This window comes from Astatotilapia calliptera, chromosome 13 (assembly GCF_900246225.1).
Source record: "Astatotilapia calliptera chromosome 13, fAstCal1.2, whole genome shotgun sequence".
Taxonomy (NCBI): Eukaryota; Metazoa; Chordata; class Actinopteri; order Cichliformes; family Cichlidae; genus Astatotilapia; species Astatotilapia calliptera.
The window spans coordinates 18,166,585-18,181,017 of NC_039314.1; the positions used below are offsets into that span (position 1 = coordinate 18,166,585).

Consider the following 14,433-nt stretch of genomic DNA (forward strand, 5'->3'; position numbering starts at 1 on the left):
CTGCTTCACTTGTCACAACACAGCCAGGGAACAAGACATGGCCAGACAACTGCCTGTCAAGTCAACTGTCTAGTGCGTATCGAGTGCGTAGTTGATTTAAAATAATCTTTGGTGCTGTACAGAGGCAAAACTACAAAAACTGTAAAAACTGTGTCTTTATTCAAAACTTATAGACCTGAATATACTTCTTGTCTCCAATCTAGTAATAAAAATAATGCCATTATCTCTTTCTGAGTGATGTCATTATCGACAATGAGATTATTCTTCTTTTGCCAAGTTACATTTTCACAGTCAGTCCAGTTTCCAGCATCGACCACTTTAGTTACTGGAAACGATACCCTACAAAACAAAAGCGCTATCCTTTTCCAGTGTGGGCTGAGCAATCCAAGCAGAGGTGGGACCAAGTCATTGTTTTGCAAGTCTCAAGTAAGTCTCAAGTCTTTATCCTCAAGTCTCAAGTCAAGTCTCAAGTAATGTCAGGCAAGTCAGAGTCGAGTCTCAAGTCACTGGTGTAAAAGTCCGAGTCAAGTCACAAGTCTGAAACTTTGAATTTCAAGTCCTTTCGAGTCTTTAAAAAAAAAAACAACGAAAAAATAATGTTGCAGTTATATGCTAAATGTAAATATTAGACCATGTAATTTTAAAATCTGTGTTTTTCTCAACACATGACAAAATAGTGAACTTAGAAAATATACACAAATTGTGAAATTGCACCTCTTTAAAATGCAGCTCAATTAAACCTAGCTCCAAGAATAATTTTCACCGACAGTTCTGAGATACGCTGCATGTTATTCTTGGATGCGGTTGTAGGACCAGCTTTAAAATCGCATGACAAAAATATCATACACATTAAAAAAAACTGTATCACCAACGTAGCCTGGACAACATTTGCTAGTTAGATGAAGTCCGCTATCTCATCTTAGCATATTTATATGCATATTTATAATTATACGCTTCTTGGAGTGAGCGCATACACTCATGAAGTTTAGTAACTTCAGGTCACTGCAACAAGCCCAGGTACAGTTTACCGACGGATGGGTGCAGGACCTTGAACTGCACCGTGTAGAACGAAAGACCATCGTACGTATCATAAGTTTACCAGTCCACAAATCGTCGTCATAAATACACATTCGTTAACCGTTTATTAATAGGACATTTGAGCTCAACGGTAGTTAATTAGTAGTGGAAATAATTTCTGGTAGCATCACAGAAATGTAGCAGTGACAATAATACTGTATGCTGTAATCGTACTGGGCAATTAGTGATACAAAAAACCTGTTTTATCCTGTGAATAAAGTATATGTTTTTGTCAATGTACCATAATAACAGAAGCGAAACGCAATATTGTGTCAGGACAATTCACTATTTATGCACAATAAACAAAGGAGCATAGCGCGACAATTTCTGTTCAGCGCCAGACTTGCTTGTAACCTATATCACTAATTATGTTATGAAAATGACGTATTAACTACTACAAAACACTGACCTTCGTGTAAATGCTTGGAGCAGACTAACCTGTGAGCTGGAGTGTTCTGGGACGTTATATTTGATCTTTGAATGGCTGCAATCCAGACCATCCGTCGCGTCTTTGTTACTTCGGAAACATGGCTCGAACAATTTCTCTTCAACGACGTAATCCGATAACAACCGATCTCTTTACCCGTCGGCTTCCCGTGGCTGTCATGCGACCGGCTATTGCAGTTAATAATACAACGGCTTCTTGACATTTTTGTGTTTCTTTTTATCGCTGTATAACTGATTTTAATTGAAAGCCTGCGTGCGCTAGTACCGCTTGCCACGAGTTCCCAGAATCCTTTGCGGTTCTACCCGTGAATGACGTCACATTTTCAATCTCTATATAATATGCATGTTAAATTTTATATTTGGGGTAAAATATCAAGTCTTTTCAAGTAAACCGGTTCAAGTCCAATTCAAGTCCCAAGTCATTGGTGTAAAAGTCCAAGTCAAGTCACAAGTCTTAGAACATTTTTTCAAGTCAAGTCTAAAGTCATAAAATTAATGACTCGAGTCTGACTCGAGTCCAAGTCATGTGACTCGAGTCCACACCTCTGAATCCAAGCTCCCTTTCTCAAGCAGATTTCACAACTGGTGGTGAGCTGAAGTGCACAGTGAAAGAGACGCTTAAAGAGAACCTAATGGTGTCATTCATCTCTCCATGTATCTATTATTGATAAGCTAAAGCAAAGATGTTTTCCATTTGACTTCTCTCTGAATTTAGAGATCCATTCAAACTGGACAGATTATCATCATGTTTTAGATAATATACATTTTCAGAAATGAGACCTACCTGTCTGAAAGGAGATATTTATATAGTTACTTATTATTACCATTGTAATGTTGTAATCTATTTGTGTTGTGTTCACTCTTCAGACCTGCACCGGCACTGCCATACAGACCACCAAAGATTCAAAAGGACTGTTGAGCTCTCAACTTCATGGACATGTAGATCTCCGACTAATAGATGGAGACTTTCTTAATTTGCACTAATTTCTGAGACTCTGTTAGACCTTTGGGACAATTGGAAGTGTCACAGAGTTCCCAGCAAAAACGGGGGCTAACATCAAACCTTGATGCTACGCCTCTAAAAGGTGCTTTGTCATCCTTGCTCAGGTACCAGTGAACTATTTATCTATTTAACTATTTAACTAGGATACTACCGGTTTGTGCAAAGAGGACTCTGATGAGGGATGATTCTCTTCGTGGGAAACTCGAGGAAAAGACGAACGCGAGGCGTCATTACGGACACTTCGTTTTTGCATTCTGTGATTGTTTTTATACATTTTCTTCTAAGCAAAATGCTGAAATATAAAGTCTTTTTTATAACTCGTCACGTTGCTTGAATGATCAAAGTGCAAAACATTTTGTTTTTTGACTTGGATGATGATAAATGGAGATAGAGGACGAGTCGGTAAGTAGTGGCGCAATGTTATTTCTCCAGTTTTTCATTTTTTATCACGTACTGAACACCAAATAAGTCCTCTATGTCCTTGTTGCCTCAGTGCTAAAAAAAAAATCTCCTATTTTTGTGAAAATACAGCTATTTTCTTCATGAATCATCTAAACGCTGGATAAAAAGAATTTGATTCCCTTTTAAGACGTAGACTACATTTTTATTGTGGCATTAATCCGCTCACTTTACAGTCTGTGCACCAGGCTCTTTTATTCCTTATAAGTTCATTTTTGCAGGAAAGTACAAAGAGGAAAGTAATTTTCACACACCTCAGCCTGCCTCTGACATACTGCTCGGGGCATGCGTTGGACTCTAGACATGTTTTCTCCTGATACTGGCAAGTGCTGTGGAGTGTCAACAGACTTGACAGACTGACTGTGTTCCAAAGAATTACACCACCGCCGAATGATTCAACATCAATACTGGCGTTTGTATGTTTAACGTTTGCGCTCGCCTCGTCCTTGAGAGGGCGAGCCAAGCCGGATGACGCCACAAGCTTTCCAGCGAGATGTTTTACCGTATCCGTCCTGTTCTTTTTGTTGCTTTCACGACATTCCTTTTGGAGTTTCTATGACTTCACTGTTGTCGAACGCCGAGCTCACTCACGCATTCACAGCGGCGCTCATTGCACCCCAGAGCATGAGTCAGGCTCTTTTTCTTTTTTTTTTCTCAGTGTTAGTTGTTGACTTGAGGGACTCAATTGTTAACTTCACAGCGCAACGTGTCAGTGTTTGCATAAGGCATTTTGTACTTGCAGTGTTTCCGAATGCAGTGCTTGTTCAATCGCTGCTGCAGAATAACTGAAGCCAGTCACGCCCTGCATACCTGCATTGTGTTTTTGTAGTATCTAAATGATGCTTTATTTCCCTTGTTTTGGATGTGTTCAGATGTGTTCAACAGAGTCACCGCTCTGCTGGAAAATATGTCTTATTGCTGTGTCAATTAGCTGTTCAATGTTTATGCCATCTGTAAAAACCTAAATGTACTGTGTTTATTAAATTTTAAGTGTAACATGTTTAAAAACCATTGTAAAGTGTAAATGTCAGTTTTTCTTTTTTTTTGTTGTTGTTGTTTTCTTCTTCTTTTTTTAAAGCACAGAAATGTAAAGAACTGCTTTGAGACGTTGCCACTATTACATTAGGAGGTGAAAACATGGTGTTGGACGATTTCCAACGTTTTAAAAGAATGACAAAGGTGTCAGGATTACATTTAAGCTGTGAGAAGACATCAGAGCCAATTAAATGTCCCCTGTTTACAAGACGGTGTTTTAATTTCATTCATACTTTGATTTATGACTATAAGAATGCAACACACCACATTAAAATCCACAAAGAAGCCACCATGACCAATAAGGACGATGCAATAAACCGACTGACCAACTAGCAACTGAACTGCCTTAACTTTTCATGGCGTAGATTCAGCAAGGTGCTGGAAACATTTCTCAGGTATTCTGATCCATATTGACATGATAGCATCGAACAGTTGCTGCAGATTTGTCTGCTGAAAATCCACAAAATTAATCTCCTGTTCCACCACTTAAAAGTGCTCTATTGGATTGAGACCGTGGTACCTGCGGAGAACTTTTGAGTACACTGAACTCACTGTCAGGTTCAATAAACCACTTTGAGATGATGTGAGCTTAACACGGCATGGCGCATTAACCTGCTGGGAGCAGCCATCAGAAGACGGGTACACAGAGATCATAAAGGGATGGACATGGTCAACAGCAATACTCAGGCAGGCTGTGGCATTTAGGACCCAAAGTGTGCCAAGACATTAAACCTCCACCAGCAGCAGTCTGAAGGGGTCATATGAGGCAGGATTGATCCATGTTTTCATGCTGTTTATGCCAAATTATGTTCCTACCATCCAAATGTCACAGTAGAAATTACAAGACTCATTAGAACAGGAAACATTTTGCCATTTTTCTACTATTGTACAATTTTGGTGAGTCTGTGTAAACTGTAGCCTCAGTTTCCTGTTCTGAGCTGACAGGCGTGGTAACCGGTGCGGTGTTCTACTGCTATAGCCTATCTGCTTTAAAAGGAGATGTTCTTCTGCAAATCTTGGTTGTAACCAAGTTAGTTTTAAAGCTAAAACTAGATGTGAAAAAACCATTTTAGTTACATAAAATAAAAATAAAAACTAAACTTGAACAGCCAAGTTTGTGAATGCAATGACTTGAGAACAAAGCGACGTAGGAGTTTAAAGCTGATACCATGGATGGTTTCTGCTAAAAACCTCTGGGAAGTTTGAATTTCGTTTACTTTAAAATGTCAGAGATCACATTTTCTGAAAACTGATGTAGGATTTTGAAATCGATACCATAGTTGTATCTATTTTTTAGTATATTAAAAAAAATTGTAATTTTTATTTTTACAGTTTTATTGCAGCTTGCCCGATGAGCCTTTAATGGATGTGTTTATTGAGATTCTGAACGTGTACAAGACTGTGAGTGAACTGCTTTCAGAAAGGTCTGTTTTTATTTATTATGCCCTGCTTACAATACTAATTAAAAACTACTAAAACTAAACATTTTCAACATTGAAAGCTAAAATTAAACTTTTTTTATTATTCATTATGATTTTTAAAAAGATTGAAAAAACTCTGGAGGTAACAAGCGGTTATTTGAGTTGCTCTTGTTGTCATTTGGACCTCAACGCAAACAAAATATATTTTCTCTTTTCCGCACCATTGTGTGGGAAACTCCTAGTAAATCATCGATTTCTGGAATACTCAGGCCGGCACTAAAAAGCATCACCTTTCTGATGCTCAGTGTAAATTTCGGGAGGTCATTTTTACCATATCTGCATACCTAAATGCACTGAGTTGTTGCCATGCGATTCACTGATTAGATATCTGCATTAGAGAACCCTTGAACAGGTGAACCAATAAAGTGTCTGAATATATTACTCTGATGAAAGCAGCAAATATGAAAAGAAAGACATCAAATGTCCTTTCTTTTATTTTTCGTTCTATTAAGCAGAAATCTGTTAGCAGGGTTTCTTTGTGTCACTTAAAGGAGCGAGACTGAGCTATGGCTCATTTTCTCAGTGACGTCTTTTATGCAGGTCCTTTCAGGTACCTCATGAAGTCCTGCACTGCTTCAGCAGTTGATCTTAGTTGTTCAACAGTGCCACCTGCTGGAAAACATGGCTCATTACAACAACTGCAGCGCCGCCCTCTCTGGGGTTCAGCTCGTTATCTTGCCATAATGTGCTCGAACTACAGGCTGAAGTTGATTAAAGGTCAGCTCCCCCAGCACTTGTTAACACCACTAGCACTGGAAAAGCACACAAAAACAGGAAAACCTCAGAGATCTAAGCTGCCCTTAAATCATCATATAATCAACATCAGAGTCTAGACCCTAGCTCCTCAAATTTCCTTTTTTGTCTGATATATAAATTTGTTTTCTTTTAATTTGAAAAGTTTGGACCTATTTAAATGCTGACTGCAGTGTTGATCTTTGTAGAAATGTCATTTCATGTATGTAAAATGTAGCTAAAATAATTAGATGTGGTTTATTAAAGATTTTTTTCAGTTGATTGGTTGGTTGCCTTTCAAGAAGTTAAAGATTAAAGCCAAATGACAAATAGCAGTGATCCAAATCATTAGACCCATATTTCAAAGATCTTTTTTAACATTTTATCTTAATAATTTGTAGTGCTTTTCCTTACAGTTAGTGCAGTTTTAACAATATGAGACAGTAGATTTGACAGAAGTAGGGCTGACTGCTTACGGTTCTTCATTTGATGGCACTTTTGTTCATTTAATTTGAGTAGGATGACCACTGATGAAATCAATTTCTAAATTACACCAAAGTTGATAAATAAATGCATTTTAAACTGTGCACAAGTTGTGATCTTTGTGTCGCAGCCAGATTTCATTGTAAACACCAGACCACTCTGAATCTCTGCCCACAGATCTGTGTGTGTGTGTGTGTGTGTGTGTGTGTGTGTGTGTGTGTGTCATCTGTTGGTGTCCGCACTTCTGTGAGATTAGTGGCCACATGACAACACTGGGCTGGCCGCCTGGTGAGCCTTTCATTTGGCTTCACTTGCGGAGGCGGGCTGAGTGCTGTCCAACAGTTTACTGAGAGCTGGAGACCTACAAACTCAATTTCTGTGGCTCTGTAAATGAAGTGTAAACCTGACAGACCCGGAGCCTAGTTGTGATGGCGCAGGACGTTACAACTTTAACTGGAGTGGACTATTTAGAGGGGAAATCACCCTGTTGTTCAGACACAGGAGCTTTGAACGAAGGAGACAAAGAATATGATGACATCTTGGAGCTTAATCAGTTTGATGGACTGCCTTATTCCTCCAGGTTTTACAAACTGCTGAAAGAAAGGAAGGAACTGCCAGTGTGGAAAGCAAAGTGTGAATTCATGGACACTTTGGCCAAAGAACAGTTTGTTGTTGTCAGTGGCTCTGCCAAAACTGGAAGGAGCTCTCAAGTGAGTACTGTGGGGTATTCAACACTTCAGCACTGGATGGTTTTTCTTTTTTTTTACAGCAAGACATTTAAGTCATTTTTCTGGAAGCATCTGTAATGTAAGCAATTTGTCTTGTTGATCTTACTCTGAAACAGATACCTCAGTGGTGTGCTGAATTCTGCCTGTCAGTCCAGTTCCAGCACGGCATGGTGGTTTGTACCCAGATACATGCACAACAGGCTGTAGATCTCGCCCTCAGAGTGGCTGACGAGATGGATGTCAACATCGGTCACGAAGTTGGGTACAGCATCCCTCTTGAAAGTTGCTGCACTACTGACACAGTCCTCAGGTGTGGTACAGCAGCACTTCCTACGTTTCCCACTTTATACATCCAATGTTTCTTTCTCAGAGTCTTTCTCTCAGCATGGCGGCTATAGTAATGCACGGTCATGACACACAAAGCTAAATCACCCCGCCTTTTCTTCTTCTCAAAGGGGAGGTGAACAAAAGGCTTGAGAGGCTCTTTTCAGCAGTTCGTCCACAGCTGCCCGACTCCCTGTCTCCCCGTCTCCCCATATGTCACACTCCCTCATGTGGGTCCCTCATAGGTTAGCCAGGAAACAATGAAACTAAGCACATTAAGGGGAGGGAGACAAGATAAACAGGCACCCGGCAAGGATCCCCCTTCTCAGACTAATTATTAGAGTAAATTACACTAATGGCAGCAAAGCTGAAGTGTAGACAAAGTGTTTTTCATTAAGTTGCCACCTTCAGGGATGCTGAATGGATTTTCTTTTAACATACTGGTTTAAGCATGCAGGCTTACATTATAGAAAAGATTAATTTCATGCTATATCAAAATAGATACAGTGTGCCTGTGCGTACATTTACTTGCTCTTTCCTAATGTCAAGCATCATTTTATGGCCTTTTAAAGATACTGCACGGATGACATGCTTCTGAGGGAGATGATGTCAGACCCTTTGCTCGCACACTACGGTGTTGTGGTCGTGGATCAGGCCCACCAGAGGACTGTAGCCACTGATGTTCTCCTGGGTCTGCTGAAGGACATCGTCCTGCAGAGGCCAGAGCTCCGTGTGGTCCTCCTTACAGCTTTCCCACCCAGCCCCAAGCACCTGGCCCACTTTACCGGGTCGGCAGCACGTTTGATTCACCTGGAGACCCCGGGTGCAGGGGAGGTGGTGTACAGCAGCACAGGCGACGGCTATTTCTGCTCTGCTCTCCGTCTCGTGCTGGAGATCCATCGCTCCAGAGAGAAGGGGGATGTGGTTGTGTTTTTGGTGACAACGCAGGTAAAAAAAACCCCAAAAAACCCAAAACATCACTGCATGACCAGTAGATTCAGAAGCCTGAAACTAATGCACGTCTTTCTCTGATTTTCCTTTTTGTTAACTCTCTACCAGGAGATAGATCTGGCCCACAACATCCTGTCCCACGAGAGGAAGAGCTTACCCATCGATCTGGGTGAGCTACTGCCAATAGCTGTGCACCCTGGGCAGCCTGGGAGTCTGCCTGTCCTGGGGGAAGAGGAAACCAGCCAGACCCGCCGAGTGTTCCTCAGTTCAAGCCCAAATGAGGACTTTTTCTGGCCTGTTAGCTCGATAAGCTTTGTTATTGATGCCGGGCTTGAGAAAAGATATGTAAGTTGGTTGTTATTTGCATTATTTAAATCAGCACTTACATGAAGGCTGATTTCCAGGGTTAAAAATTACATCGCTGATGCAGAGACCCAGTTGCTGATTAATTAGAGAGTTTCATGTGTTGAAAAAGCAGAGATTTGAATGCATTGTATGGGACTTCCTATGCAGAAAGAAAATGAGAGAAAAACCGATATTCTGAAGTCTCACAAAAAAATGTTAAAGCTTAAGCTTTGGTCTGGAAAACAAGGTACATCTTATATTATAGCACAACACAATAGAGACAATAAGTCAAGTTTTAATTTTAGCCTCTTGTCAGTGTTATGTAAAGATAACAATTTAAATCATCAGTCTTTCTCAAATTATTTTCTAGATATTTCTGTGTTATTTGGGGTGAAAATATTTGCCATCAAAATGTAGCTTAGTTAACGTAAATCAAGGTTAACAGCCCGCTGTGCTGTTGTAGGTCTACAACCCCAGGATCAGAACAAACTCAGTCATCATTCAGCGTATCAGCACCGGTCAAACCGAGAGTCGAAGGCAACTGGCAGGTCCGGCAGGTGAGAAGTTAAAATGCTACAAAATCCGTGGCTGCTACTTCACTGCAGCTGTCCCATCTAAAAAATGATGTTTGCTTCCTGTAGGCAAGTGTTTCCGTCTCTATCCAACGGATAGACAACTTCCTACTCAGATACGCCCGCATATTGTGGAGTCTGACATCACATCCACTGTGCTGTTCTTGAAAAGGATGGAGATCGCCGGACTGGGTCACTGCGAATTCATAGACAGACCAGGTGAGATCTGCATAAAATCACTGTAGAAAAACTGATTTTTGTCTGAACCATTGTTCCCTAACTTAATTAAAAATCCGGTTCATTCAGTTCTTTGCCTTTTGTTCCAGCACACAGGAACTTTTTGTATTGGAGGGCAGTGAGCCGTGCTTCAGCTAAACTGACAGCTCCTGTTCTGCGTGCATCCTTTTAGAGCTGACCTGCTTTCGTTTGCTTTTGTTCCCCCGGACTTATTCACCCCCACAAACACACAAACACACAGACACTGAGCCTCACATTAGCTGATTAGAGCACAGACATGGCGGAGTTGGTATGAAGGACAACACAAGATAATAGACAGCTGTGGTTTCATAATTTTTCCCTTCCTCTCATTTTGTCTTGAGGTCTGTGTTTGTATTTCTATAGGGGAAAAAACGCATTTGTTTAAAAAAGAAAATAAAAAATAAATAAACAGCTTTATTTTGCATAGTGATACATGGCAGATGTTGGTGAGGATTATAAAATCCTAATCTGCTGCTGCCCATTCACTCCAAGCATTCCCACTGGGGTGCCAGTCCACTGTGGGGGGCTGTCCTGGTGCTTTGGATTACTATTTGGACGGCATGAAAAAATGGCACACAACACTTTTACTCAACATGTATTTCAATGTAATTAATTATCTCATATGTTTTTTTTATGGTGCTTAATCCAAAACCCTGTCCAACCCAGATCCTGCAGGCCTCATGCAGGCTTTGGAGGAGCTCGACTACCTAGCAGCTCTGGATAATGACGGCAACCTGTCTGAGATGGGCATCATCATGTCTGAGTTCTCATTGGAGCCACAGATGGCAAAGACCGTGCTCGCCTCCTGTGAGTTTGACTGCGTCAGCGAGGTGGTCATCATTGCTGCTATGCTATCAGGTAATGTGACTGTGTGGCTGTTTAGCACAAATATGCTATAAAGAGTCATGTAGATCTATAAAACCGTGCTTTGCTTTTTTTTTTTTGGATTCTTTTAGCGCCATCTTGCTTCATGGTTCCTTCTGTGGAGCTGAAACCAGAGGCGACCCAGTGCTATATGAAGTTCCAGCACCCAGAGGGAGACCACTTCACCCTGATTAATATCTACAAGGCCTTTAAACAGTGCCAGCAGGATCCATGTGAGTGAGCAGAGCATCGCCACGCACAATCTCATAATGTTTATACCAGTGATAAGTTTCCTACAGTTTAGACCAACGGTGTCAAACATAAGGTCCAGGGGCCAAAATCAGCTCGCCAAAGATTCCATTCTGGCCCACTGAACATTCTTGGAGCATGTGAGGAAGGACATGAATTTTAGACTTTTTATTGCATTTATATAAGTTTTACAGCTTTTCCTACATGGCAGTTTATACAACACTAAAGTAAATAAGTAACAGATAAACAAATAAATAACAGAAAGATCCTGGTGTTTTTACCATCTACTATAGAAATTTGGGATTTTTACAGTGGGTTCACAGTAAAAGTTATGAATAATATAAAATATAAAATTATAAAAAGTTATAAAAATGTAAAACACAGCTTTCTATTAGACTGTAAAATGAGCTGGCATGTTTTTTCTGTAATATTACACATTTATTTCTTACAATTACATTTTTTTAATCAAGTAGAAAATGTGAGATTTATTTTTGAAACTGCACTTCTTTTTCTTATATTAAAATATCGCGGGGATTAAATGTGTAGTTAAACTTTTTTACACTGACAGAAAGAGGTGTTTCACTGGTTTGGCCCATTTAACATCAAAGTGGGCTGAACCACAGTGTAAGATGAGCTCGACTTCCCTGGTTTAGACAGTAGGCAGAAAAACTAAACACATGGCAGTTTTAAGAGTTTAATTACTGCCACCGATTCAGTAATTCAAACCCATCTTCCTGTTTTGTCAGACTGTAATATAGAGAAGTGGTGTCAAGACTTCTATCTGGACCACAATGCTTTGCTGATGGCCGACGGGATTCGCAGTGAGCTCACCGACACCCTGAAGAGGATCGAGCTGCCCATTTCAGTGCCCGCCTTTGGTTCCCGAAGTAACGCGGTCAACATTAAGAGAGCCCTCTTAGCGGGTTTCTTCATGCAGGTCAGAAAATGTAATTTATTAGCGTCCATCCTCCCATTTTCATTACTGCTTTTCAGAGTCAAGGTCACAAGGCAGGTAGGGAGAATCCTGCACCCATCCATGCACACGGCCATATTGGAATAAACTGTTAAGTTAGAAATCCTGTTTTCTTGTTGTTGTTTTTTATTCCAGCCCAGAAAGCACAGCAACTGTATTCGATCTGCAGTGAGAATTTAAATACTCTGCTTACAACAAACACCCACAGTCCTTCTAAAGACTCTTAAAAACATTAAACTCTCCTGAGTGGAACTAATGGCAGCATTATGAAGGGTGTTTTAATCATGTGTAATTTCACTCAGAGTTTAGTCTCCATAATTAACGGTCAAAGAATGGGGCCCATTTCGAATATTAATGCATTTCCATTTATTTAGCATGTAGGTGATTAAAGACATGCTGAATAATTTATGACTAATTTAAACAATCAAAGCTGACAAACATTATCATTATATTATTTAGCCCCAACAGCTTTACCACCATGTTGCCTTCAGCTTTGAATACAGATTTTGACTGATTAATTAAAGACTTCACTGGTTTGCATCTTCGCTTCTTTGCACACTAACTTCAGTTATTGAACTTAGCTGTATTTATATTTTAATTCTAACCACACACTTCAGTTGCGTTCATCACGTCGCTTTGGCTCGAGCTCACATTTCAGCTTCTGTCAATCTTAACACCTCATCAGACTCTTTAAACACCACGTATTTTGTGCTCTCAGAGTCTACCTCTCAGCCGACACTTCTACTCCTTTCGGAACTTGCACTTGTTTAACTCCTCGTCTTTAAATTTGACTTCACTCACTGCTTATTTAACCTCCCCTTCCCTTTCAACTTATTTCCATATTTGCATATAGACTGCCAGATTGTGAGTGTGAATTCAGCTTTTTTGTGTGTCATTTACTATGGTTTTTATTTTTAAAAACTGTATTATTTAAAGGTAAAAATGACAAGTATGAAATCACATCCTGCACCAACTCTTTTTCCCAGGTGGCACGTGATGTGGATGGATCTGGGAACTACTTTATTATAACCCACAAGCACATAGCGCAGATCCATCCTCTGTCTGGCTACGGAGCCAAGAGTCCCAAGCTGGGCCTGCCTGAGTGGGTGTTGTTCCACGAACACTCCTTTTCAGAGGACAACTGCCTCCGCACCGTAACCCACATAACACCACAGGAGTAAGTCTCAGCCTTGTTTCCATTTCCTTCCTTTAACATTTTCATTTGTTGACTTCTTTAACATTTGCATAAATGACTAGATGCAGTTTTTTTTTTTAGACCACCCTTCTGAGGGAGGCTTAAATGTAATCAGATGGACACATTCCCCTTCCCCTTTGAACCGTATGTATTTAAAGGCCTAGTTCAGCTCAGACTGGTCATGCTGGTTGTGGAGGGAGGTCCTATAATCCTGCTTTCTAAGTATCTGCTAGTTGAAGAAGGGATTATGGATTGCACAGATCTCTAAGAATGTGGAGCTGCAGCTTAATGGAGGGAGAGAAAGCTCTATAGCCTTTCTCATGCTGTCTTACGTTTCACATCCCGAGCATGTGCAAATCCGTTCACTGTAGCTCGAATATGAGGAGCAGACACAGCGTAAGTCTTCTTTCCAACAAAGGCGTGTGCCGCTCAGCACTAAATGAGATCGAAAACAGCTTTGCAAATTGAAATTAAGTTTGCATTAGTTAAATTCATCACAAATTAGAAGGTCTACAGTTGTTTTTTTCGGTGCACAGAACACTAAAATATTCTCTCCTTCGTTAGGTTCATTCAGATGGCACCACAGTACTTTTTCTACAACTTACCATCGAGTGAGAGCAAAGACATCCTGCAAAACATTTTGAACCACGGGGCTTCTCAGTACCAAGAAGAGAAACCACCAGCAACACAAAAGGAATCCCATGAGGATCAGACTTCTGACCGCTGTGTTATACAGTGACTGATGGAGCCACTGTTTCAAGTTATTGGGACTTTTTGCACAATATAGTACAGAAAGAGACTGGATCATCAAGTAAAGAATCCTATAATTGTATTACTTTTTTGTGGCACAGTTACTGTGCCCTAACCCCCAATCCCAATATAGTCTTTGTATGTTATATTTGAATAGCTATAAAAAATGAACTAATATATGAAATAAAAATATTGCTCTTTTTAAGCCCATATTATTCGCATTTATACGTGTTCAAGATTTTTTACATTGCCATCGAGTCCTTTAAAGATTTTCTGACTTCCCTTCCTCCTCATCTCTCTTCAGCCATCAGACAGATAGCACTGTGTCCCCGGCCTGATTAATGAGTTGCAGTAGCAGTCTGGACATGTCTGCAGCTCCATCTGGTGTGAATATAGCTGACACCAGAGGGCTGACCCAGTTCACTGACACCACAGTGAAAACATCTTTCACCTCTTTGGTGGGCTTGAACAGCGCATCAAGGACGGTTGACCATAACCCACAGGGTG

General features: G+C 40.4%; 2 protein-coding genes across 3 annotated transcripts in view; both read left to right on the plus strand.

The window, feature by feature from the left end:
• adam12b (ADAM metallopeptidase domain 12b) overlaps window positions 1-3,997 on the plus strand; it is an 88,996-nt gene extending 84,999 nt beyond the window's left edge. Inside the window, exon 23 of the mRNA XM_026189369.1 lies at window positions 2,392-3,997. Coding sequence (XP_026045154.1) covers window positions 2,392-2,443 — 52 coding nt within the window. The 3' untranslated portion in view covers window positions 2,444-3,997. The remainder of the gene's footprint in view (window positions 1-2,391) is intronic.
• Window positions 3,998-6,919: 2,922 nt separating this feature from the next.
• Window positions 6,920-14,136, plus strand: dhx32b (DEAH (Asp-Glu-Ala-His) box polypeptide 32b). 2 transcript variants are annotated; one of them, XM_026191101.1, is made up of 11 exons: window positions 6,920-7,427; window positions 7,562-7,755; window positions 8,342-8,717; window positions 8,829-9,065; window positions 9,529-9,622; window positions 9,707-9,856; window positions 10,562-10,753; window positions 10,852-10,992; window positions 11,755-11,945; window positions 12,968-13,158; window positions 13,258-13,804. In XM_026191101.1, exons 1-11 carry the CDS (start codon window positions 7,146-7,148, stop codon window positions 13,268-13,270), a joined length of 2,061 nt encoding a protein of 686 aa, XP_026046886.1. In that variant the 5' UTR covers window positions 6,920-7,145; the 3' UTR covers window positions 13,271-13,804. The 2 variants fall into 2 exon arrangements, with proteins under 2 accessions (XP_026046886.1, XP_026046885.1); XM_026191100.1 differs by having other exon boundaries at window positions 6,922-7,427; window positions 13,741-14,136.
• The last annotated feature ends 297 nt before the right edge of the window (window positions 14,137-14,433 follow it).

Bases quoted from the DNA above. Each gene is read 5' to 3' on its own strand.
- dhx32b (XM_026191100.1), top strand. From the start codon at position 7,146: ATGGCGCAGGACGTTACAACTTTAACTGGAGTGGACTATTTAGAGGGG. The intron at 9,066-9,528 runs GTAAGTTGGTTG...GTGCTGTTGTAG, and splicing joins CCGGGCTTGAGAAAAGATAT to GTCTACAACCCCAGGATCAG. The intron at 9,623-9,706 runs GTGAGAAGTTAA...TGCTTCCTGTAG, and splicing joins GCAACTGGCAGGTCCGGCAG to GCAAGTGTTTCCGTCTCTAT.